General features: G+C 42.2%; 1 protein-coding gene across 11 annotated transcripts in view; it reads right to left on the bottom strand.

The window, feature by feature from the left end:
- sobpa (sine oculis binding protein homolog (Drosophila) a) overlaps positions 1-27,098 on the bottom strand; it is a 327,837-nt gene that overhangs the window by 115,236 nt on the left and 185,503 nt on the right. For all 11 annotated transcript variants that reach the window (XR_013887035.1, XM_080192849.1, XM_080192848.1 and 8 more), the window contains one exon: positions 5,311-5,462. Coding sequence is in view for 10 of the 11 variants with exons in the window: in XM_080192849.1 (XP_080048975.1) it covers positions 5,311-5,462 (152 nt within the window). In the remaining variant the exon portion in view is untranslated. The remainder of the gene's footprint in view (positions 1-5,310; positions 5,463-27,098) is intronic.

Raw genomic sequence — 27,098 nt, 5'->3', positions numbered from 1 at the left:
CTACTCCTGCTCCTATTTCTTATGTTCTTATGTTCTTATGCTGCGTGACTGGGAAATGACAGCCCGGTCCAGGCTCTGCAGCTAACAGTCCCTTTAGCTCATTTAAAATCAGAACATAACACAGCATTTCCGTAAGAATTAGATGGTGGTGCGGAGTTTGTTAAAAAACTTGTCAAAAATAAAACAAGATAGCAGGTGCTGAAGTTGTTTTAATTAACTAAAATCATGTGTCTAACTGGTCTCTGCTGGCAACTGCTTCCTTAATACTAATGGCCGACTGTGTTAAATGCAACTTAGAGACAACACATCCTAGCATTACAGCAGCTGTGCTTAATGCAACCACAGGAGCACCCAGGTCTGCACCTGTCTACATTACTGTACTTACGAGTACCCACCAAAAGACATTTTAAGATACTGACTGCCAAGGCATCTTCAAAATCCTATTTTCTTTCAATGCAAACTTCCACGAACCATCATTTGAGGACTGAGACCGTTTTATTTCCTTTTTACTGCTAATGTCAGCATTAAACAGACTGACCACAAAAATCACATCCAGTCAACACAAATTCAACAGCTTCAATATTTTCAGTAACCTGATTCCAGGATTTATTTTTAAGTGGCACAGCTATGGTTAATGTTGCTGCTTCCATGGGTTTGAATGCAGAATGTTTTGATTCTTTGGCACTCAAACAACTTACTGAGAGTTACAAATCAGAAAGAAAACAAACCGTTTGCTGATGCTTCCCTTTGTTTTTCCTTATCCACTTACATTGTTACTTTCCACTGACTTCAGTAAGACGTGGTCCACTTTGTTCCACTGTTTCTCATACTGCCAGTGGGGATATTCAAAGACATGAAAGAGACATTAAAGAGGCTTTATAGTATTGTTTCAGAACTGTTGAAAAAAAGCTGCATTATAATGTGGCTCTTGTATTGTAGTAGTATGAAAGGGTGGAGAGACAAAGAGGGGCAAGCAAACACTGCACAAGGGGTTATGACACAGCAAAGAATTAGAGAAGACTATGGGCGGTGCTTTCCCCAAAAAATGGCAAATGCCAGGTTCTGAAGGAAAACCAGAGTCTTTCTCCCCAGATCTCATGACATTTTGCCATTTTAAGTGTTTAAGTGTTTTGCACTGTCATTGTAAGAGGTGGGATCTAAAGATGCCACAAGACTGGCTCCACACAGCACCCTTTAAAAACAACACACTGATCTCAAATTGATGTTAAAGATCCCCCATCCCTATTCATCGATATCAGCCACCACCCACCCTCACCCCACTGCCGACATCAGGCATTGGCGTGCCAACCCCACCCCCAACATGAGCAAACCCATGCTGTGGCATTGCCTAGAAGCCCTGCCTGCTGGCATTGACAGGGTGCCAGGACACTGTACTGCTGCCAGGCCACTGCTTTGCCATGTTCCTGACCACCCAGGGGGTACACTGACCTCCCTACCCCTGGTGTAGTCATCACAAATGGTTTACATTTTTGGAAGCCAAGAGGGATTCTCTCCCCAAGGTGGTGATGGAGGTGGGTGGGGCAGGGGGTGGTTGTCACTGACGTACAGCGTTAAGCCACTTTTGAATATTTAAATGCGTATTAATCCATCGTAATGAGGTGTAAACCTGATGATGTTGCAGGCAGGGGGAGGTGAAAATAACATTCTGAGATCTCTCCCTCACAACTCCCACTCTGGCCCTCTCACAGGAGTTTCTGACCATAACGGGATTTGAATTCACTGTGAACGTGGCCAGGAAATCTAGCCCATGCATCTTGTATAATCTCACTTTTCTGCCACTTTTCCGCAGCCTTCAGCAGTTCCATCCCTTCAAGAAAATTCCTATCCCCTTTCGCACTAACTGATGTGCTTGACGGTGTTATTGCTGCAATAATGTCCAATGTACTGAAAGTAACCATGACTTTTATACTGATCCACTGGTTAAATTTATATAACCTGAGGTTTATATGCTACATTTTACTGTATTTCAGGACGTTTGTAGAAGATAGACTGATGCTCCAACATTTTGATTCTAGTTGTTTGCTGATATCAATCTAAAGAAAACATTTTACAGAATGGAGTAAGTAGATCTCCAACGGGAACTTTAATGCCTCAGCACATAGTACAATAGAACAAAATGGCACTGGAAGCTTTCACCGTAGCCCTGCCACTCAATCAACCCTCTGAAAGCTCACAACATCTCGAATTAACAGTATTGTTTACAGCACAATATAGGAAAAGCAGAAATGCTGCCATGCATGGTATTTGAAGTGCTTTGTAAATGAGCAGTAGTTCTTGCTGCACTGCCCACACAGCCCGACTTGCTTTCAGACATTGGCTCCTCTATTAATATGTGAACATGTCACTCAGTTTGAACACATAGGAACCAGACAAGAGCTTTGCAGTGCTGGAGAGCGAGGGTATGCCAGGTCTTCCCCAGCGCCTACAGGTGGTAAATATCTTTCTAAAATACATAATCAGTATATTTAAAAAATTAAAGATGACTACAAATTAGAATCTTAAATATTCAGCTCAAAAAGAACTGCGTGGCTCAATTGATGTGGAGATGCCAACTTTAGACTTGGGTAGGCACAATAAGAAGTCTCACAACACCAGATTAAAGTCCAACTCATTTATTTGGTAGCACAAGCTTTCGGAGTCTCGCTCCTTCTTCAGGTGAGTGAAGAGTTGTGTTCATAAACAGGGCATATAAAGGCACAAACTCAATTTACAAGATAATGGTTGGAATGCAAGTCTTTACAGGTAATCAAGTCTTCACAGGTACAAACAATGCAAGTGGAGAGAGGGTTAAACGCAGGTTAAAGAAGTGTGAATTGTCTCTGGCCAGGACAGTTAGTGAGATTTTGCAAACCCAAGCAAGTCATGGGTATCACAGGTAGTGTGACATGAACCCAAAATCCCAGTTGAGGCCCTTCTCATTGAACCATGTCAAGCTGAGACAAAAACAGAAAATGCTGGAGAAACTCAGCAAGTCTGACAGCACCTGTGGAGAGAAAATGGAGCCAACGTTTTGAGTCTGGACGACCCTTGGTCAGAGCTGAAAGCAAAGAAACTAGTCAAGGTTTACAGTCAGAGGGAAGGGATGGGGGCTGTATTGGGACAAAGGAAATGTAAATGGTGACGATAAAGGCTGAAAAAGGTGCTAAAGGTGTCAAGCCAAATGCTGTCCAATCTGATTTCCACAAGCCACTGGCATCATTTCGTTATTCAGATGCATTTCTAATTTATCTCTGCTACAGGTGGAATATCATTTGCCAAATAGTTTTGTAATGACCTAGTCCAATAAATGACCGAGTCCAATAATTTTGCAAATCAGAGAAATAAACATATTTTCAGTAATGTGGTCTTTTAAAAGTGATTATTTTCAGTCCGTTTGAGCTAAATGCTGTGATACACAAATAAGGGAGAAAAGCAGATGCGTGCCAACCTGTCACTGCTTGCAACACTCTTAAGAAGCACTGCACTCTTTCACTGATAACGTTCTCATTCAGCAACAGTATCAGGTCACAAGAAGAATTCCCTGAAGCCAAAAGGTATTACAGGCCACCTCCCTCTGTTTACAAAGACAGCTGCCACATTCTTTGAAACAATATATAAACAATGAAAATAGCAAGATACAGGGTGCATGCATTGAAGAAAGAAAACATCTACATGACAAAGCCGTGTCATCATGTTAAAAGGAAATGACAGATTATATTTTCCAATTCAGCAATGAACCGTCAAAAAGCCCCAGAACAAAGGATTCACACTTCCATCGCAGCCACTGACATATATACCTGAGAGCAAAGAACCACTGTTATAACACTACCGCAAGTCAAGACAAATACCTTTTAGCAAGATGCCAGCTGAACCAGGAGACTATTCACTAAGTGAATTCGTCCTCCTTTCCTGGTGATAAACCCAGTATCTGGACACTTTTCCATAATCCACAACCACAATAATCCTTGAAGCTGCAATTCCTACCTAGATCAACATTTGCCATGTAAAGTTTAACAGAATGCAGTTGACTGTCATAGCATTTTTATGTTTAAAGACAAAATCCTGTTTCTGTTCAAGTTTATTTCTGCAGTACTGGAATCTTGGGTCTGCCAATTTGGTTACTGTACCAAACAGAGGCTCATTGATGATCACGGGCAAGATAATTTAACCTATTTGAACCCAAAAGGAAGTGGTGAAATCAGGATTGACTTGACAGAATTTCAAATGCGTTCATACCTATCACTATTTGCTATTTTTTGTGAGATTGCACAAATGTCACATTTACTGCAAGGTCACTGCACAATTATTGCTTTTTGGAAATCCTCATGAGTGGAATTAAAACTGGAATCAATAACTTACTTATTGCATTGCCTCCACTTGTATTAATCTTGTATAAATAAACTGTGTGTTTTCCTCCTCTTTTTTATACATTGGATCTCATACAAAGATGGAGCCACCAACTGCTTTAGTGGGATTTCCTCGCAGACTTTGAGAGCTATGAAAGATAGTTCCACTATTTGAAACCAGTAGCTCATTGAGCAGGGTACTTTAAACAGATGCTATTTCAGACAAATAATAATGAACACAAGATTGATGCTCTGTTGTTTATCAGACTCTGAAGTGTGAATTCACGAATTGACATTTAACTCCTTTGAGCAATGAGTATCCTTTACAACCTCGCAAATTTCTTTGTTACAAATGTGTACAAGCGTAATTGTCAAATTCCAATTCTAAATGAAGTAAAATTTCAACAATGTACAGAACCGTAAAACGTTCCTTAATACACAGCCCTCATTCACCCAAAGTGAAACACTGGACATTTTGCCAGCTCACCTACTCCAATGCTTGCCTGCTGACTGGAAGATAATGACATTGAATACCCAGGGCTTGCTGTCCCCATTGCGAAGCAGTACTTCTCCCCTTCACAAGCCAAGCTCTACCAGAGAGCCGGAGCAAGGAGTTTGAGAATGGAGAGGATGGGTAAAGACTTACATTGTCCACCTTCGTCCTTCCAAACCAGCTCACATCATTCAAATTCTCCAAGCTTGGTGGTAAGCAAACCCCCATCAATGAAACGGGAGGACAGAAAGAAATAGCAGAAAACATGGAAATAAAAATACCCCAAACTTTTTAAATCTAGTGCAGAATTACAGTTGCAGTCCTCAAAGCGTTGATTATGATCATGATACATTTTGCATTCCTCTTATCAAAAAATGATCTGCATTGATGAGCTATGGGTTGTCTGAGAATTGTGTGATGTGAATGTCAATTGTTGTTACCATCTCACTGCTCAAATGTATGGCCTCTTACCTTATTACGCTTGAAATAAGCCCGTCTGCAAGCTGCAAAGCACTTCTCACTGCAGAAACTTTTCACCTCACTTCCCATGCTGAGGGAGTAACGCTTAATTCCCAGCTTCTGGCACCATGCACAAACTATCTGCACATTTATCATTTCATCATCTGAAACACAGAAAAAACATGCAAAACATCATGAGGAAAAGCACCATCCGTACGGACTGACTAGCCCAATCCAATTGACTCTATTCTTGCAGAAACTCTCTGCAACCATTCTGAATCATAACACATGCACTGTAACCTCTACAATTTGGAAAGCTTTTTTTTTTAGAAATACAGCTTTCTGATATTTTTTGAGCAGATCCAAAAAACTCTCAGCATCATTTTAGTACAGTATTTAGGGAGCAGAAACATAAGATACATAATTTGGATATGTGAAACATTTTCATTACTGCTTTATAATGTTTTATCATTGTTGCATGCTTTGGGTAATTTTTTAAAAATTATTTTATGGGATGAGGGTGTCACTGTTTGGCCAGCACTTTTTTGCCCTTCCCTAATTGTCCTTGAACTGAGTGACTTGCTAGGCCATTTCAAAGGACATTTAAGAGTCAACCACATTGCTATGGATCTGGAGTGACATATGGGCCAGACCAAGTAAAGGTGGTAAATTTCCCTAAAGGAGGTTAGTGAAACAAATGTGTTTTTAGATTTTTATGAAATGCAAATTTTATCAACCGCTGTGGTGGGATTTGAATCTGGGTCTCTAGATTAGTTGTCCAATGACAATACCACTAATGTCACTGCCTCCCTAGTTATTTATAACTAAAGTGTTTTCTGGTTCAAGCATTTGTTTGTGATTATGTGGTTCTACTGTTATTCTATATTCCAGAAAATTTCAAAATCTGGATGCTTCATGATCCCAAGAATTCTGGACTGGCGGGGTCGCAGTATACATGTTTTTTTAAAACAATTTTGATGTAGGCAACGAGCTCTCATTCAACTTTTAGGGCCGGGTTATTCTGGAAATGAGAAGAACTGAGCTGTTTGGTGCTAACATAATGTCAAAACAACATTCCAGTGAGGACAAGAAGCAGAATCTTGTAATATATCCCATTCAATAATAATTTACAGAATCACTTTAGATCACTAAAGCAATATTTCATTGGCTGTACATAAGCTTCTGAAATGTACAGTATAGGGAAAATTAATGACTACAAAATTCCTATATAAAATATCTACATAGGGTGAAATATAACACTGCCTTTTGAGTCACAAATTATCCAAGTTAAAAATTCAACTGACTGAAATCATGTTGAGAACATTAGCATATGACTATTTCAATATATTCGTAAGTCCATAGACTACCAAAGTCATTGGTCCATTTATTTCAAATGAGTTTGAATAAATAGTAGAAGGAAGAATTTCTTACAATACACTTTTAGGCACTTGAGCTTTTACACATCTAGGCTTTATTGAGGCGTTTATTACAGAAGTTTATTATCGAGACTACTGTGTTATTAGAGGTGCTGCATTAAACCAAGGTCCCAAGATAGCTCTCGCAGGTGTGCCTAAAGAAATCCACAGCGCTGTATGAAGATGTGCATGTGAATTTCCCCTGGTATCCTGGCTAACATTTATCTCTCAACCAACATTACTCAAATAGATTATCAGGTCAATAACTCATTCCCGATCACTTTGTGAAAATTAACTGCCACGTTTCCTACTTTATAACAGTGACTACACTTTGTTTGCCCTTCATTGCCGGTAAAGCACTTTGAGACATCCTGATAATAAGAAGGATGCTATAGAAATGAAAGCTGTCTCCCTTTATGTGTGACAATACTGCATTATATCATTACACCCCATATGTGAAAGGGACTCAAACAGAAACTGTTGGAAAATCTTAGCGGGTCTGACAGCATCTGCGGAGAGAGAATAGAGCCAATGTTTCGAGTCTGGATGACCCTTCATCAGAGCTGAGGACAAAGAAAATCTGACATGATTTATACTATGAGGGTTGTGCGGAGGGGGGGAGCTATAAAAGGATAAAGGGAATGTAAATGAGGATAAAGTCAGCTTGGAAAGGTGCTAGAAGTGTCTATTATGAGATCAGAATGTGTGAATGGCAGAACAGAGGTACAGGTGGTTAAGACAGTTGGGCTGAGGGGTGGGTAGGTGGGGTGGACAAGGAGGAGAGCAGGGACGGAGAAGTGGAAAAATGGAAGAGAGAAAAAAGGATGATAAAAATGGATAAACGGGATGAAAAGAAGAAACAGAATGAGAAAAAAATAAATGGAAATGGGGTAAGTGGAGGGAAGGGTTCATGCTCTGAAGTTCAGTCCAGAAGGCTGTAAAGTGCCCAATCAGGAGATGAGGTCTGTTCCTCCAGTTTGCACCAGGGTTCGCTAGAACATTGCAAAAAGCCAAGGACGGACATGTGGACAAGAGAGCAAGGTGTTGTGTTGAGGTGGCAGGCAACAGGGAGGTCTGGGTCCTGCCTGCTGATGGACCAAATGTGCTCAGAAAAGTGGTCACCTGGTCTATGCTTGGTCTCTCCAATGTAGGATAGACCACATTGGGAGCAGCGAATGCAATAGATCAGACTGAAGGAGGTGCATGTGAAAGTGACCTATTTGTGAAGCAATATATGAACATACAAAATTAATATGCAGGAGAAGACCAATTAGCTCATTGAATTTGACCATTAACCATGATGAACAAAGCATCTTGGTTTAATCACTTCTTCCATCCACCCTCTTTTTCTCACCCTTTTATTTCTTCAAAACCCAAGGTGTCAGTTCTTGTCTTAGTAACACCTATGGTACAAAATTCACATTCTATGTGTGCGGCAGTTGTAGAATGAGGTGAGATTGACAAAATTCTAAATACCAATGACCTAAAGGAATATGGGGACACTGGAGAAAAGGGTGTTGAAGTGGATGATCAGCCGTGATTGTATTGAATGGTGGAGCAGACCATGAGAGAGAATTATAGAAGACAATTGGTATGATCAAAATGTGAAAATAGACATTTGATGCTGGAAATTACTGGTAAAGGATGTATGTTTTTTTTCCATCATTCCCACCAAGATATGTGTCAATGTATCAGCATCATAGTTCCAAAATTGCATCCTTTGGCAATTACATTGTTCAGCCAGGTGCATGGTTAAAGTCAGGTGATGACCATTGGCTCAACCCCCAAGACAGCATAAATGACACAGCTGGGAGTGGGGAAGCAGAGGAGGCTGTTACTGTGCTGAGCTGTTCTGAGAATAAACTTGCTTCAGATAAAAGGCAAACTTCAGATTTATTCCTTCACCATTTACTATTAATGGAATTAACAATCTGCACATGAAAATGATTTGTGAATGATTAAGCAAAACAAGGATGATAGAAATCATTGCTTATAGAAATGCTACAGTGCAGAAGGAGGCTATTTGGCTCATCATGTCTGCACTGACAACAATCCCACCCCCAGACCTTATCCTCGTAATCCCACATATTTGCCCCATTAATCCCTCTAACCTAGGCATCCCAGAACACTAAGGGGCAATTTAGCATGGCCAATGCACCTAACCTACAAATGTTTGGATTGTGGGAGAAAACTGGAGCACCAGAGGAAAGCCATGCAGACATGGGGAGAACATGCAAACGCCACACAGACAGTGATCAAAGCCAGGAATCAAAACCAGGTCCTTGGAGCTCTGAGGCAGCAGTGCTGACCACTGTACCACCGTGCTGCCCCTATTTAAACAATGATAAAGCTTGGGATATCGAGAAGAGTTAAGTATTTAATGCTGGCATTTTAATGCATTATGGTAGATAGTGCCGCATCAAATCATGCATCCACTGCTGTAGTCAGCAGCTGTAGTCAATTCACTGTGTGCAGATTTCCAACAAGCTGCATTCAGAATCCATGTTGAACAGCAGTCAATAAATGATTTGACCACATACTTACAATTAAATGTTTTTTATAGTGTCATACCAATTTCAAGTCCATTCTATCCCCTCTCTTACTGTACCACCCTCCCCACCCCGCCACTGAACAATGTGTGGGTTGTTAAAGGTGAACGTATATTGGCCTGTGTTGAATTTGTTGACACATCATTCTCACTATTCTCTTTTCATCCTACTTTGTCTATGTGGGCTCTCAACACACAAGCCTTGATGGAAAAAATTACCAATTCAGTCAATGGGATTCCAATCCATGAGGATTCTGCAATCAGGCACACCCAGTGGGAGGCAGAGCTTGCAGGTAGTGACATTTAGGAGATTTGCCAGGATGCAGTTTTGAATTTTCCATTCACTGATTTTAACAATCAGAAAATCATGAGCTGCATGCTGACCATTTGCTGAAGTGAACTCGCTCAGGTAACTGGATAACAAAAGCAGCTTTGGTATGTGTTCAGATGATGCATCAAGATGCTCAGAACTTCAGTTATTTGATCTTCCTAACGTGACAGAGCTACTATAACTTGTTCAAAGCTACGGAAAAAGGCAACGTTGATGCGAGTGACCTGACCAATGACACCTGACGCGCCATAATGTTCAAGGCTCTGGGCCAAGTGCTGGTAAATGGGATTAGATGGGAGGTCAGATTTTTCTCACCTATCAGTGCAGACTCGATCAGCTGAAGAGCCTCTTCTGCACCGTGTGATTGAGCAGCAGACTCAAAATCAAAGAGAAAATGCCAAAATTCTGGTTCTGCAATGGAAGTGATAATTCTCAATGGGTCAACTTGACCCCTTCCTGCTTGAACTGCTGAATGAAGCACTTTTCTTTTAGAGAAAAGCAGACGTGAGGAGTTGGGAGATGAGGACCCTCCTCTGCAGAAGGGATTTGAGATAAATTGTACTGTGCAATTTTTTGCTGAGCAGTACCATTCATCATCATGCTTAAAGTATAGCGCAACTGCACAGCTGAAGCACATTAACGATTCTATTCCATGGAGAACAGAATTATCACTGTCACCATAACTATACTCAATTCCATTTTCCAACAGATTTGATAAGGTGCCACCTAAAAGGTCACCACAGAAGACAAAGCTCATGGGGTTCGGAGTAATATATTGGCATGGATTGACAAAACAGAGAGTAGAATTTGAAAGGGTTCTGCATGGTAGGTTTGGTGATGAGGCGTATATAATCCAGTGGAAGGATGGCAGTCACAATGATCACGCTTTCCCATCTCTACCCAATTAAGTCCTCGTGGGAAAGTCCTGTGGGCAGCATTGCATTCAATTGAGGTTGGCAATTAAGGCAGCAAGACTTGGACAACATTCAGGCTTAGGCTGATAAGCAGTAGCAACCTTCTTGCCACAGGAGTGCCTAGCAATAGCCATCTCCCCATGACGTTGAGTGCTTTTATCACATTTGAATCCAACACTATCAACATCCATTGCCATGAAATTGAACTGGACTAGCAACATAAATATTGGGGCTACAAGAGCAGTTCAGACTCCTTAAAATCTGCAGTGAATAACTCACCTCCTGACACCTCACAGCTTGTCCAACACCTACAAAGCACAAGAGAGGTAACATCCTGACTTGGAACTATATTGCCATTCCTTGACTGCTCACTGGACCAAAATCCTGGAACTCCCTCCCTAATAGCACTGAGAGTGTATCAACACCATGTGGACAGCAGTGGTTAAAGAAAGCAGCTCACCACCACCTTCTCAGGTGCAATTACGGATGGGCAACAAAGGCTGGCCTAGCCTAACATCCCGTTAATGGAAAATTTTAAAAAAGCCGTGCTCGGAGGACCACCAGAGAAAATGCGCAGCAGTGTCAAGCTGATGGAATTTACAAATGTAATGACAATCTATTAATCATTGGCTCTGTTATTAAGACCTGGGCCAGTGTTTCAATAGAAGCTTTTTCAACAGCCTGCTTAGTTAGGCTGAGTTGGTCAGATTGCAGCCTTGGCCATATGACACCGAGGTATAAATATTGCACCAGCTGCAGCCAAGCACCTACACTCAACATGTTAACCTGCCTTCCCTCTTTTCAGACGCTGACAGGCCTGCTCTGTATTTCCAACATTTTCCAGTCGTATTTCTGATTTCTAATGGAATTTTCTGCACAGCCCGCCACGGCGAGATCCTCTGGTCCCGCAGTCGCCAACAAAATCTCCTGTTGAATGTGCCCCTTGCTGCTGGGGAAACTATCGGCGGGATCCAAAGATCTTGCCGGCGTCAACAACCAGAAAGTTTGGGCTACAGTCTATTACTCTGCATCCTGAGATGAGTTTTGCTGCTCATTAGGAGTGGAGCAATGTGAAAGGTCTTGTCTTGGCTGACAAGGTATTTTGACTTAAATACAACCAGAGGTGCTAGATAAAAAAAACCTAGCAATAGGATTATAGAACTGCAAGACTTGTGAGAATTTATAAAGACCAGTTTTTAGCTGAAAGCTGTCTCCATTTAAGAGTCAAATAGCAATTTCCATATTTAATAGCAAGCCTGTAGTCTGAGGAATATTTTGCACATTTAAAGTTTTTAGTTTATTTAATAGTGTCACAAATAGGCTTACATTGCCACACATAAGAACATAAGAAATAGGAGCAGGAGTAGGCCATCTAGCCCTTCGAGCCTGCCCCGCCATTCAATAAGATCATGGCTGATCTGTCGTGGCTCAGTTCCACTTTCCCGCCCTCTCCCCATAACCCTTAATCCCCTCTCTTATCAAAAACCCATCAACCCGCGTCTTAAAAATATTTAGCAAGGCAGCCTCCACCACTTCAACGGGCAGAGAATTCCAGAGATTCACCACCCTTTGAGTGAAGAAGTTCCTCCTCAACTCCGTTCTAAACTGCCCCCCCTTTATCTTGAGGCTGTGCCCCCTAGTCCTACTGTCTTTTTTGAGCGGGAAGAGTCTCTCCACCTCTATCCTATCCATCCCATTCATCATCTTATACGTCTCAATGAGATCTCCCCTCATTCTTCTAAACTCTAACGAGTACAAGCCTAGTTTATTCAGCCTCTCCTCATAGCTCAACCCCCTCAACTCCGGTATCAGCCTAGTAAACCTCCTCTGCACTCCCTCCAAGGCCAAAATATCTTTGCGCAGGTGCGGCGCCCAAAACTGCACACAGTACTCCAGCTGCGGCCTCACCAATGCCCTATACAGCTGCAGCAAGACCTCCCTACTTTTATATTCAATCCCCCTCGCTATGAAGGCCAGCATCCCATTCGCCTTCCTGACCACCTGCTGCACCTGCAAGCTGGGTTTTTGCGACTCATGCACAAGGACCCCAAGGTCCCTCTGCACCGTCGCCTGCTGCAGTTTTTCGCCACATAAGTAATAGTCCTTCCTACCATTATTCCTGCCAAAGTGGACCACCTCACACTTGCCAACATTAAATTCCATTTGCCATTTCCTGGCCCATTCGCCCAGCCTATCTAGATCCTTCTGCAGACTCTCCACACCCTCCGCACAATTTGCCGTTCCCCCAATCTTGGTGTCATCAGCAAATTTCGACACCCTGCACTCGGTTCCCTCCTCCAGATCATCTATATAAATGGTAAAAAGCTGAGGCCCCAGCACCGACCCCTGGGGCACTCCACTAGTCACCATCCGCCAATCCGAATAGCACAGTAATAAAATTACTGTGAAAATCCCCAAGTCGCTGCACTCTGTTTGGGTACATCAAGGGAGAATGTTAGCATGGCCAATGCACCTAACCAGCACGGCTTTCGGACTGTGGGAGGAAACTAGATCACCCGGAGGAAACCCACACAGACACGGGGAGAATGTGCAGACTCTACACAGATAGTGACCCAAGCTGGGAATCGAACCCGGGGTCCCTGGTGCTGAGAGGGAGCAGTACTAACCACTGTACCACCATGCCATGTAAAAGCATCCAGAGAAAACACACACAGGCACAATACATTAACGCACATATAAACACATGTAATATATTAGTATATATCGAGCAGACATAATCTGTTAACACATATATAAAATCTGTTAAGATACACACACACACATCAACTGTCACTTGTGCAAATTAATATTTTCTAATAAGTACATGCTGGAAAGAGCTGGAGGCAAAAATAACATTTCATCCCAAAGCCATTGTTATAATCCCCATTCAAATACTTGAGCTAACGAATGTAATTGCTCCCCTTTCTCATAATTCCCACCTTATGTAAGATCAGATGGCTAATCAGCAAAGCACAGAAATGGAGAGCAATCATGTAGGTAATGGGTATTCCTGATGTATGTAAAATAGTTCCGTTCCCAAAACAATCCCTTCTTTTAGTCAAACAGCTGCTTAACAGCAATTCATTTGCCTTACCCAGGTGGTTACAATTAAACAGCATGGACTCTGTCACAGTGGAGGTACTGTAGAAGAAATATATTCCATCATGAGTTCACAGACTGCAGGCCTGCTATCAAAAATAGAAATTGCAATTTTGGCGCAAAGTGGGTACAGTTTTCAGCTAAAACATGGTCTTTATAAATCCGAGGATTCCTTGCAGCCCTTACAATCCTATTGCTCGATTTCTTTCTATCTATCACCTCCAGCTGTTTTAAACAGACAAAACATCTCATTAACTAAGACCTTTCACACTTCCCTGATACTAGTCAGTGGCAAAGCTCATCTGATGGTGCAGCAAAAAAAAGGAAAGGCTGTAAATACTGGAAATTAGAAATAAAAATAGAAAATGTTGAAAATGCAGAGCAGGCCTGTTAGCATCTGAGAAGCCTCAGAATAAAGGAATGACCCTTTAGAACTAAGATATGGAGAATTTCTTCAGCCAGAGGGCTGTGGAGGCCAGTCTATTGAATATATTTTAGACAGCGATAGATAGGTGATTGATTGATGAGGGAATCAAAAGTTAAGGGGAAAAGGTGGGAGAATGGGCTTGGGAATCTTATCAGTCATGACTGAATGGTGGAGAAGACTCAATGGGTCGAATGGCCTAATTCTGCTCCTGTACATTATGGTCTTATGTTGGATGTAGATCCTTTACTGCTGCAGTCGCAATAGGTATTGACTTTATCTCTTGATTCACAGGGCTGTGAGTTCACATCACACTTCAGGGACATAAATCTTTTCCTTCTGATTGATTCTTCTTAGTTCCCCAGTATCTAAGAATCTAACAGCATAAAAGGAGGCAATTCTGTTCAACATGCCTTTGTCAACTCTGTGAAAGAAGCTGAGATTTTCTTGTCCCGTAGTGGCAGGACCCCCATGGAAGAATGGGCCCGGTCAAAACCTATTGGCTTTCAGTGGGAGCAGACGATCCCAGTGTTGGGCAGGGCTGGAATATCCACGGGTGGCATGGTGACACAGTGGCTGGCACTGCTGCCAAAACAGCGCCAGAGATCCAGGTTCAATTCCAGCTTTGGGTCACTGTCCATGTGGAGTTTGCACATTCTCCCCAAGTCAGCGTGGGTTTCCTCCAGGTGCTCTGGTTTCCTCCCACAGTCCAAAGATGTGCAGGTGAGGTGAATTAGCCATGCATGGAGTTATGGCGATGGGGAAAGGGGGTGGGCCTGGGTAAGATGCACTTTGGGACAGTCAGTGTGGATTTGATGGGCCGAATGGCTTCCTTCTGCACTTCAGGGATTCTACAGATTCAAAGTGTCAGCTTCAGTATAGCAGTTTTATTCTAACCTCAGAGTCTAAATGTTATGGGTTCAAGGCACCAAGCCTGAGTTCAGAAGACAAAGTCTAGGCAGATACAACACTGCTATACTGTGGGTGTGTTACTTAGTCAGAATTACCGGCTTTCAGATAAGATGGTGAAGTAAGACCTTGTCTGCTCTCTTGGACTGATGTAAAGAATCCCATGGCAGTGTTCCCCTGGTAATCTGGCCAATATTCATCCATCAACCTACAAATTATTCTATCCTCGTCATTTGATTCACCAGCTTGTATAGTCTTGTCCCTTTATGTGATTCAATGTGAATAGGTTAGTTTAACGTCTGTAGTTAAAAAAAACTTGAATCCGTCATCAAAGAAGAAATAGCGAGGCACCTAGAAAAGAATGGTTTGATACAGCAGACGCAGCACGGATTCATTAAGGGGAAGTTATGTTTGACAAATTTATTGGATTTCTAGGAGGATGTGACTAGTGCGGTAGACAGAGGGGAACCGGTAGATGTGGTGTTTTTAGATTTTCAAAAGGTGTTTGATAAGGTGCCTCATAAAGGTTGTTACAGAAGGTTAGGGTGCATGGAGTTGGGGGTAAGGTGTTAGCATGGATAGAAGATTGGTTTGTCTAATTGGAAGCAGAGAGTTGGTATCAATGGGTGCTATTCTGATTGGCGGTTGGTGACTAGCAGAGTGCCACAGGGATCGGTGCTGGGGCCTCAGCTATTTACCATTTATATAGATGATCTAGAGGAGGGGGCTGAGTGTAGGGTGACGAAGTTTGCTGATGACACGAAGATGAGTGGTAAAGCAAATTGCGTGGAGGGTGTGGAAAATCTGCAGAGGGATCTGGATAGGCTAAGTGAGTGGGCGAGGACCTGGCAGATGGAGTACAATGTTAGCAAGTGTGAGCTTATCCACTTTGGCAGAAATAATAGTAGGAGGGATTACTATTTAAAGAGCGAAAAGCTGCAGCATGCTACGATGCAGAGGGACCTGGGGGTCCTTGTGCATGAGTCTCAAAAACCCAGTCTGCAGGTGCAGCAGGTGATCAAGAAGGTGAATGGAATGCTAGCCTTTATAGCGAGGGGGATAGAATATAAAAGTAGGGAGGTCTTGCTGCAACTGTACAAGGTACTGGTGAGGCCGCAGCTGGAGTACTGTGTGCAGTTTTGGTCGCTGCACTTGCGCAAGGATAATTTGGCCTTGGAGGGAGTGCAGAGGAGGTTCACTAGCTGATACCGGAGATGAGGGGGTTGGACTATGAAGAGAGGCTAAATAGACTGGGTCTGTACTCGTTGGAGTTTAGAAGGATGAGGGGGGATCTTATAGAGACGTATAAGATAATGAACTAGGCCTGTACTCGTTAGCGTTTAGAAGAATGAGGGGAGATCTCATTGAGACGTATAAGATGTTGAATGGGATGGACAGGATAGAGGTGGAGAGGCTCTTCCCGCTCAGAAAGGACAGTAGGACTAGATGGCACAGCCTCAAGATAAAGGGGGGACGGTTTAGAATGGAGTTGAGGAGGAACTTCTTCACTCAAAGGGTGGTGAATCTCTGGAATTCTCTGCCCGTTGAAGTGGTGGAGGCTGCCTCGCTCAATATTTTTAAGACGCGGGTTGATAGGTTTTTGATAGGCAAGGGGATTAAGGGTTATGGGGAGAGGGCGGGAATGTGGAACTGAGCCACGACAGATCAGCCATGATCTTATTGAATGGTGGGGCAGGCTCGAGGGGCTAGATGGCCTACTCCTCCTATTTCTTATGTTCTTATGAAAGGGATGGATAGGGTAGAGGTAGAGAGATTCTTCCTGCTCAGAAAGGACAGCAGGACTAGAGGGCACAGCCTCAAGATGGGGGTGGGGGGAGGCACTTTAGATCGGAGTTGAGGAGGAACTTTTTCACTCAAAGGGTGGTGAATCTCTGGAATTCTCTGCCCGTGGAAGTGGTGGAGACTACCTTGCTAAATATATTTAAGTCACGGGTAGATAGGTTTTTGACAGACAAGGGAATTAAGGGTTATGGGGAGAAAGCGGGAAAGTGGAACTGATCCACTTCAGATCAGCCATGGTCTTATTGAATGGCGGAGCAGGCTCGAAGGCCTAGATGGCCTACTCCTGCTACTATTTCTTATGTTCTTATGAGTCAACCAAATCCAACAGCGAGATTTCAACCTTGAACACGTTCTTAAACAGGCAATTTCCTGTCTAGTATATATTAGTGCAATTTATATTTTTTGTTCTAGCACCAGAACATAAGAAATAGGAGCAGGAGTAGGCCATCTAGCCCCTCGAGCCTGCCCCGCCATTCAATAAGATCATGGCTGATCTGTCGTGGCTCAGTTCCACATTCCCGCCCTCTCCCCATAACCCTTAATCCCCTTGCCTATCAAAAACCTATCAACCCGCGTCTTAAAAATATTGAGCGAGGCAGCCTCCACCACTTCAATGGGCAGAGAATTCCAGAGATTCACCACCCTTTGAGTGAAGAAGTTCCTCCTCAACTCCGTTCTAAACTGCCCCCACTTTATCTTGAGGCTGTGCCCCCTAGTCCTACTGTCCTTTCTGAGCGGGAAGAGCCTCTCCACCTCTATCCTATCCATCCCATTCAACATCTTATATGTCTCAATGAGATCTCCCCTCATTCTTCTAAACTCTAACGAGTACAAGCCTAGTTTATTCAGCCTCTCCTCATAGCTCAACCTCCTCAACTCCGGCATCAGCCTAGTAAACCTCCTCTGCACTCCCTCCAAGGCCAAAATATCCTTGCGTAAGTGCGGCGACCAAAATTGCACACAGTACTCCAGCTGCGGCCTCACCAGTGCCCTATACAGCTGCAGCAAGACCTCCCTACTTTTATATTCAATCCCCCTCGCTATGAAGGCCAGCATCCCATTCGCCTTCCTGACCACCTGCTGCACCTGCAGGCTGGGTTTTTGTGACTCATGCACAAGGACCCCGATGTCCCTCCGCACCGTCGCACGCTGCAGTTTTTCGCCACCTAAGTAATAGTCCTTCCTACCATTATTCCTACCAAAGTGGACAACCTCACATTTGCCAACAGTAAATTCCATTTGCCAGTTCCTGGCCCATTCGCCCAGCCTATCTAGATCCTTCTGCAGACTCTCCACACCCTCCGCACAATTTGCCGTTCCACCAATCTTGGTGTCATCAGCAAATTTCGACACCATACACTCGGTTCCCTCCTCCAGATCATCTATATAAATGGTAAATAGCTGAGGCCCCAGCACCGACCCCTGGGGCACTCCACTAGTCCACTAGTCACTAGTGACTAGTCACTAGTCACCATACTTGCATACTTCTACGCAACCGCACATTTGACGGAATGAGTGAACATTTTGGGGCATTCTATCCTAGGTCAAGAGAATAGCCTGGCTGTTCCACTGACAATTAATGTATTGCGTTTTACTGTCCCTGTACATATTACATTCAAATAGTCATTCCACTTAACATTTCCTAAACATCCTATCTTCTATAACATTAACTAAACTGTTTATCAATTTATAGATAATGATCCCCCTTTTTTGAACCACCTATAAATATAAGAGAGAGAGGCAGGTGCAATGCAGAACACAAGAGCCAGCCAGAAATGTACACATAATCTGTTACCTAAGCGTTGACAGTTCGTGGTGTGTGGGAAGATATAAAGGCCTGATGTTATTTGCTTCCAGTTTAAAATCTTTTAAAAGCACTTCACCGAAGTATTATTCTTCAAAGGCAGCCATCAGCAGCCGTCCGGGTTTAAACTATAATTATTATCCATTAGAGTCAAGCAGAAGCACATCTTTTCCCCCTCCCCTTCCCAACATCACAAACCGGATAATAGCTGACCCACTAGAATGAGGGCGGCATGTTGACGCAGTGGTTACCAGGGACCCAGGTTCAATTCCTGCCTTAGGTCACTGTCTGTGTGGAGTTTGCACATTCTCCCAATGTCTGCGTGGGTCTCCTTCAGGTGCTCCTGTTTCTTCCTATCCTCCAAAGATGGGCAGGTTAGGTGGATTGGCCATGCTAAATTGCCCTTTAATATCCAAAGATGTATAGGTTAGGTGGATTTGCCGTGGATAACCCTGCACACGATTAGCCATGTGCAAGGTTATGGTATAGGGTGAAGGGGAGGGCTTCGGTGGGATACTCTTTCAGAGGGTCAGTGCAGATTTGATGAGCCAAAAGGGCCTCTTTCTGCACTGTCGGGATTCTATGGAGTTGCCCCAATAATGCTAAACTTGTACTTTGTATTAAAACCATACCAAATCAATTGGGTTCGAGATTGTATTACTATTTTGTTTTTCAATTGTCACAAAAATAGCACAATTACAAATAAGAAAAAAGGAAATGCTACCATGTGGTGCATCATTGCCTGAGCCGTTTCCAGAGATGGTTCTGGAGAAGAAGCTTTAGTGTGATCAGCCTTCTGAACTCCTGTTTTGATGATACAGACTAAATTTCATGTGGAGAGACGATCACAATATAACGAGGGATTTTTATGGAAGGAACTAAACAAAAACACACATTTCTCTTGAAACTGGTGATTATAGCAAACAGCTTCTACGAATATTTTAGGACTGAATCAAAATAAACATAGGGGGAAGCAAATAAACCCTTGAAAGGATTAATACAGTGGAACACAAAATACATCAGGTCGCATCCTGCATGGAACCTTAATAGATTAGCCCATTGGACTAAATACCCATTCTATAGATTCAGACATGAACAGGATTAAGACAACTGCATTAGTACATATGGCAACATTCCACTGGATTAACCTTTTTTAAAATCCTGCACTGACCAACACGCTCTGAAATTCTTGTCACTTTTAACGCTCAAGTTAGTTGAGATTTTTTTATGTCATAGGAAACATAGAAAAACTACAGCACAATACAGGCCCTTCGGCCCACAAAGTTGTGCTGAACATGCTAGGAATTTTATTTTCATACAGCAGTGTTAAAGAGGTATAAGAAGCACAGGTTGTGAGTCAGAAATAAAAATGGAAAATGTTAGAAGTGGACAACCAGTCAGACAGCAGTTTAGGAAGAGTCAATCTGAAAAGCTAAGCTAACTTTATCTGTCAGTTGCTATCTCCTCTGCTGTCTTCTCCACAGAGACTTACAAATCTTATTGCTTTTACTCTCACAAGATTCTTTGCACATAATAAATATTAAAAACAATGCAAAATCCTGATGCACATCACCTCTGATCTGGATTATCAGCAACAACTGAACTGCAAATAATATTTCCACTTACTTCCATGCAGATCACGCCAGTAACTGGGTTCGATTCGCACATCAGGTCACTGCCTGTGTGGAGTTTGTACGTTCTCCCCCTGTCTGCATGAGTTTCTTCTGGGTGCTCCGGTTTCCTCCTATACTCCAAAGATGTGTGGGTTAAATGGATTGGCCAAGTTAAATTGCCCCTTTGTGTCAGGGGGATCAGCTATAGTAAATGCATGGCATTACGGGGATAGGGTTCTGGGTGGGACTGTGGTAGGTGCAGACTTGATGGGCGATTGGTCTCCTTCTGCACTGCAGGGATTCTATGATCACTCACTAGGGGACATGTACCTCTGTTCCTTCATTGTTGCTGGATCAAGATTTTAAAAGATCTCACTTAGCACATCACCATAAGGACTGCAGTTGTTCAAGGTGATGACCCACCATCACTATCACTGACCCCAAAACAAATGAAAACAGACAGGACTCACAGTATTTCAGCAAATCCTAAGGCAAGAGTGAGACCATTTAAACCAGTTTATGTGACCGCCATCCACACAAGTTGTTCATCCCCTAATTTTTGGAAATGTTAATATCCTTTCATGATGTTCCCTGGGTGAAACAAAAGTGCTATCAAACGGCACAGTAGTTAGCACTGCTATCTCACAATGCCAGGGATCCAGGTTCAGTTCTGACCTTTGGTAACTGTCTGTGTGGAATATGCACATTCTCCCCATGTCTGCATGGGTTTCCTCCAGTTTCCTCCTGCAGTCCAAAGGTTAGGTTAACTGGCCATGCTAAATTGTCATAGAGTCATAGAAGTTTACAGCATGGAAACAGGCACTTCAGTTCAACTTGTCCATGCTGCCCCTTTGCTTTTAAGCACTAAGCTAGTCCCAATTGCCCATGTTTGGCCCATATTCCTCTATACCCATTTTATCCATGTAACTGTCTAAATGCTTTTTAAAAAACAAAATTGTATCCGACTCTACTACTATCTCTGGCAGCTTGTTCCAGACACTCACCATCCTATGTGTGAAAAAATTGCCCCCTGGACCCTTTTGTATCTCTCCCCTCTCACCTTAAACTTATGCCCTCTAGTTTTGACTTTCCAACCTTTGGGAAAAGATATTAACTATCTATCTTGTCTATGCCCCTCATTATTATAGACCTCTATAAGACCACGCCTAAGCCTCTTACTCTCCAGGGAAAAAAGTACCAGTCTATCCAGCTTCTTCTTATAACTCAAACCATCAAGTCCCAGTAACATCCGAGTAAATCTTTTTTGCACTCTTTCTAGTTTAATGACATCCTTTCTATAATAGGATGACTCAAACTATACCTTGGCCTTACCAATGTCTTATACAACTTAAACAAGACATCCCAACTCCTGTATTCAATGTTCTGACCAATGAAAACAAGCATGCTGAATGCCATCTTCACTACTCTGTCCACCTGTGACTCCATTTTCAAGGAACTATGAACCTGTACGCCTAGATTTCTTTGTTCTATGACACTCTCCAATGCGCTACCATTAACTGAGTAAGTCCTGCCCTGATTGGAACTACCAAAATGCATCACCTCGCAATTATCTAAATTAAACTCCAATTATTAAAGGACTTATTAAACTTATTAAAGTTATTAAAGGATAACTTCAATTGAGATTAATTTGATAGTTCATCAGCCAGTGACCCAATTGATCAAGATCCCACTCCAATCCTTGATGGTAAGATGTTCTGTCAGAGAGTTGGTGCAGACTCTATGGGCTGAATGGCCTCTTTCTGCACTGTAAGGATTCTATGGTTCTATGACATATCTCAACATTGCTCCTCAACAGTTCCAGCTGTCTTTAAGCGAACTGGCCCCAAATCAACTCTACTTACAGTATTCCAATTCGGGAATCACACTACACCCTCTGGTTAACGTAGTTAATCAGAAATACCCATTAACACAGAACTTCATTTGTCAAAAGAATATAGCTCAACACTTGTCGCATGAACTAACATGCAAGTACTCAAGAAGTAAAGAGCAGTTTTTTTTACTCCTAATCTTCAAAGGTTCATTAAAATATAAATTAAAATATAAAATAATATAGTGCACAGGTAGGATTTCCAGATAACTTTGGAACTGTTTCTGGTTGGTAAAGTGACAATTCATGTGAGGCGAATATTGGAAATTCAGGTTAGTAGAAGGTTCCAGTTGCGAAAGTGCTGGCTAACACAAAGTTTACTGCATTATAAATAACACCACTTCAGAAAGTGTAATTGAACGGAAAGACCTTGGTATCAAATCCTTAAAGGTGGCAGTGCAAGCTGATAAAGTGCTTTGAATTTATCAATAAAGGCATGGAATATGAAATCACAAGAGATTTCTGAAGTCTTGTAGGTTACTAGTTAAGCCTCAGCTGGATACTGTGGAAAATTCTAGGCACCACACTTCAGGCAAAGGGTGAAGGTCTTAGACAAGGTACATGGTATTTACCCAGGATGTTACCAGGGTTGACGGATTTCAGTGTTGAGGAGAGGTTGGAAACATTAGGCTTGCTTTCCTTGGAACATAGAGGTTAAGAGGTCACCTAATAGAAATTTTTAAGCTGATGAGAGGTCTTGATAGATAAACTGTTCCCCTTGGATCAATAACAAGGGGACATAGATCAATAATAATTTGCTAAAGGCCTGAAGGGGAGATGAAGATAACTGTTAGAATCTAAAATGCTCCATCAGAAGTGGAGGAAGCTGATAATTTAAAAAGGGACTTGGCAGGTACTCGACAATGAGGAACTGACAAAAATACGAAGCACAACTGTTCTTTCCATGAGACAACACAGATATAATGTGCCAAATAGTCTCCTTCAATGCTGAGAGTTTCTAAGAATTTGTAAATTCTATATTTACAGCTTACAAAGTCAGCCTGATTGACTATTTCTGTGCAGACAACAATGCCTTGTTCCTTGTGATACATTGTATAGGACACAAACAAAAAAATACTTCTAATGTACAATAACATGCTTTACAGTCCCACTGAAGGTTACCCCCGGCAGTGAGATAAGCGAGCCACGTAAAACGCTGTAATCATTGGCAAAACTGGAAGATCCTGCTGGCGGGAAATGACAAGCCACCTCCACTGCTGGAAAACATGGCACGGAGGTGAAATCCCGCCCTACATCTAAATACATGACAAATCTAAATACATGTGTACACTTGGAGAAGTAGAAGACACGACTGTGTCTCATGCTGCAGTCTAGGGAATAAGAAATTGTTCCAGCTGGGATGAGAGTCAACAGATCTACTGTTGTTATGCATTGTATAAAATTGTCACAACAATATCAATTACCTTAGTGCTGCGTAATAATCTCTCACCAGTCATGTGATTATCCAAAGCTGATAGAGAAAAAAAATTTGCATTTGCAGAGAACCATTCAAATCCACAGGATGTCTCAAAGGTAACAGAGCCAATATGAACACGCAGATTTATGAATGTATGAATTAGGAGCAGGAGTAGGTGATCCAGATCCTTGACACTGCTCCACCATTCAGTAAGATCATGGCTAATCTGATTATGGCCTCAGCTCCACATTCTGACAGCTAAATTTCAACTCCCTCGTTAGTCAACAATCTAATTAGGGCTTTCTTCAATTGCCCTGCTTCCACCCTCTTGGGGACAAAAGGTTTCAAAGATTCTTGACCCTCAGAGAGAAAAAAATTCTCACCTCCATTTTAAATGTGAGACTCTTTATTTTTAAACTGGGTCCCCTAGTTCTTGTTTCTCCTAAAAGGGGAAACATCCTTTCCGCATCCATCCTGCCAAGTCCCCTCTCAATCTTCTAAACCTCCAGTTGATACAGGAGGTGTCCAACTTTCGTCATAAGATAAAATGCGCCCACTATCCCAGATAGGAGTCAATGTCAGTCGTAAACCTTCTCTGAACTGCTTCTAATTCACATCCTTTTATTAAATAAGACCAAAACTGTCCATAGTTCTCCACATGTGGTCTCGCCAACACTGTACAACTGTAGTGAAACATCCCTACTTTTACAAAAGCAAAATACTGCAGATGCTGGAAATCTGAAATAAAAACAGAAAATGCTGGAAAAATCTCAGCAAGCCTGGCAGCATCTGTGGAAAAAGAAACAGAGTTAATGTTTCAAGTCTCGATGATTCTTCTTTAGAGCTGAATAGAAGTAGAAATATTTATATTTGTTTTATATTGTTGCGAGGGGGTGGAGTGAAATAGACGTCAAGGAGGAGCTAAGAAGAGATTTGACAAGGATGTCATGGATGCAGGACAAGGAGTGCTAATGGTTATATTAAAGAGTAATCAAGTCCATACTGTTATTGACCATTCTCCTTGCAATAAATGACCACATTCTATTTATATTCCTAATCACTTGCTGTACCTGCATACTATCTTCATCTGATCATGTACCAGGACACCTGGATCCCTTTGTACCTCAGTGTTTTGCAATCTCTCTCCATGTTTTTCTATTCCTCCTGCTAAAGTGACCAAGTTCACATTTTCCCTCGCTATCCTCTAGTTGCCCACTCATTTAACTTTTCTGTACCTCTTTGCCGACACTGTATGTTGTCTTCATGACTTAATTTCAGTTTAATTTATTATTGTCACATTAGGCTTACATTAACACTGCAATGACGTTACTATGAAAATCCCCTAGTTGCCACAATCCAGCACCTATTTGAGTACACTGAGATAGAATTTAACATGGCCAATGCAACTAACCAGCACATCTTTCGGACGGTGGGAGGAAACCAGAGCACCCAGAGGAAACCGACACAGACACAGGGGAATGTGCAACTTCGCACAATGACCAAAGCCAGGAATCGAATCTGGGTCCTGGGTGCTTTGAGACAGCAGTGCTAACCACTGTGCCATGCGTAATTTCCTACCTATCTTTATATCAACTTTAGCAATGATACAATTCATCCCTTCGTCCAAGTCATTGCTGTAGATATTGAATAGTTGAAGTCCCACCAATGCTGATGCCTGGGACACTCCTCCTGTCACATCTTGCCAACCTGAAAAAGATCCACTTATTCCTTCTTTTTGCTTCCTGTTAGCTAATCAATCCCTATCCAAGTATGATACACCTTTTAAAGTAAGTGCAGTCACTGATGAATGTAGGAAATTTTCCTGTTAAGTGACCAATCACATCTATTTGGGCACAGCAAAGTACCTACAGATTAGCGAAAGGAGAATTACACTGAATTAGTTAAACTAGTCTCATTTTAAAAATCTGATGAAAAATAAGTGTCCCTTATGTACATTCCAAAACAACAAAAGATAAAAATGTGTCTGAAGCAGTTATGCAAATGTCAAGGCTGGTGGTATAATGTTTTTGGTAATCGCTTCATTTCTGGAAAAAGGCTCAGGCCTGTGTTGCAAGAAAGATCAGATAAATTGGGAAATAATGATTAGGCTACATTGAACCTGGATTTTAAAAGCCCTAAGACTGTAGGCAGGAGTTAGAGTTATATAGAACATAAAACTTAATAGATTCCTCTCAGTGAAGTTCAAGACAGGAAATCAATGGAAAGCTCGCAAACATTATAAGCTTCAAATGAATCTCAAGTGATTTCTTCTTGCCATCTGAATCCAGATGTTGGATTGTTGCTTTATTTACAGCCCCCAGCAATCATTAGCAACGTGCAAGAGTAAATTTAAACTGTGCAGATTTGTTTCCATATTTTGTCTTGATTCACTCTCACTCATGAATACGTGAAGATAGTTAATCCACGTGTGCAAGGAAGGTACAATATCCAGGAAAACTAAGTGTCATGACGCCAATTTTCCTGTTCCACCTGCCACGAGAATCGTTATTGGCGAGAGACAGACCATGGAAAGGTCCATTACCTCGGGCAGGATTTTCACGTTTCGGGGCGAGCTTGGTCGGAAAATCTTGCCCCATATGTAGAACTAGGGGTCACTGCTTTAAATAAGGGGTCACCTATTTAGGGATGAGGGAACTTTTTTCCCCTTAAAGGATCATGAGTCTTTGGAACTAACTCTCTTTCTCAAAAGGCAGTGGAAGCAGAGTCTTTGACTATTTTTAATACAGTCAGATTCTTGATAAGAAAGGTGGTGAAAGTTTATAGGGATATGTGGGAATGATTTGATTTCATTTGATTTAGAGTCACAGGATCATAGATGTTTACAGCATGGAAACAGGCCCTTCGGCCCAACTTGTCCATGCCGCCCTTTTTTATATACCCCATGCTAATCCCAATTGCCCACATTTGGCCCATATCCCTCCATACCCATTTTATCCAACTGTCTAAATGCTTTTTAAAAGCCAAAATTGCACCTGAGTCTATTACTACCTCAGGCAGCTTGTTCCAGACACTCACCACCCACTGTATGAAAAAATTGCCCCTCTGGACACTTTTGTATCTCTCCCCTCTCAACTTAAACCTATGTCCTCTAGTTTTAGACTCTCCTACCTTTGGGAAAAGATATTGACTATGTAGCTGATCTGTGCCCCTCATTATTTTATAGACCATTATAAGATCACCCCTCAGCCTTCTGCGCTCCAGAGAAAAAAGCCCCAGTCTATTCAGCCTCTCCTTATAACTCAAACCATCAAGTCTAGTAGCATCCTAGTACATCTTTTCTGTACTCTTTCTAATTTAGAGTGACCAGAACTGTACATAGTATTCCAAGTGTGGCCTTACCAATGTCTTACCAATGTACAACTTCAATAAGACATCCCAACTCCTGTATTCAGTGTTCTGACTGATGAAACCAAGCATGCTGAATGCCTTCTTCACCACTCTGTCCACCTGTGACTCCATTTTCAAGGAACTATGAACATGTATCCCTGGATCTCTTTGTTCTGTAACTCTCCCCAACGCCCTACTATTAACTGAGTAAGTCCTACCCTGGTTCAATCTACCAAAATGCATCACCTTGCATTTATGTAAAATTAATTCCATCTGCCATTTGTCAG

Source organism: Carcharhinus amblyrhynchos, chromosome 7, assembly GCF_965287045.1.
Source record: "Carcharhinus amblyrhynchos chromosome 7, sCarAmb.v2.hapA, whole genome shotgun sequence".
Taxonomy (NCBI): domain Eukaryota; kingdom Metazoa; phylum Chordata; class Chondrichthyes; order Carcharhiniformes; family Carcharhinidae; genus Carcharhinus; species Carcharhinus amblyrhynchos.
This window is presented reverse-complemented; position numbering and strand designations above follow the sequence as displayed.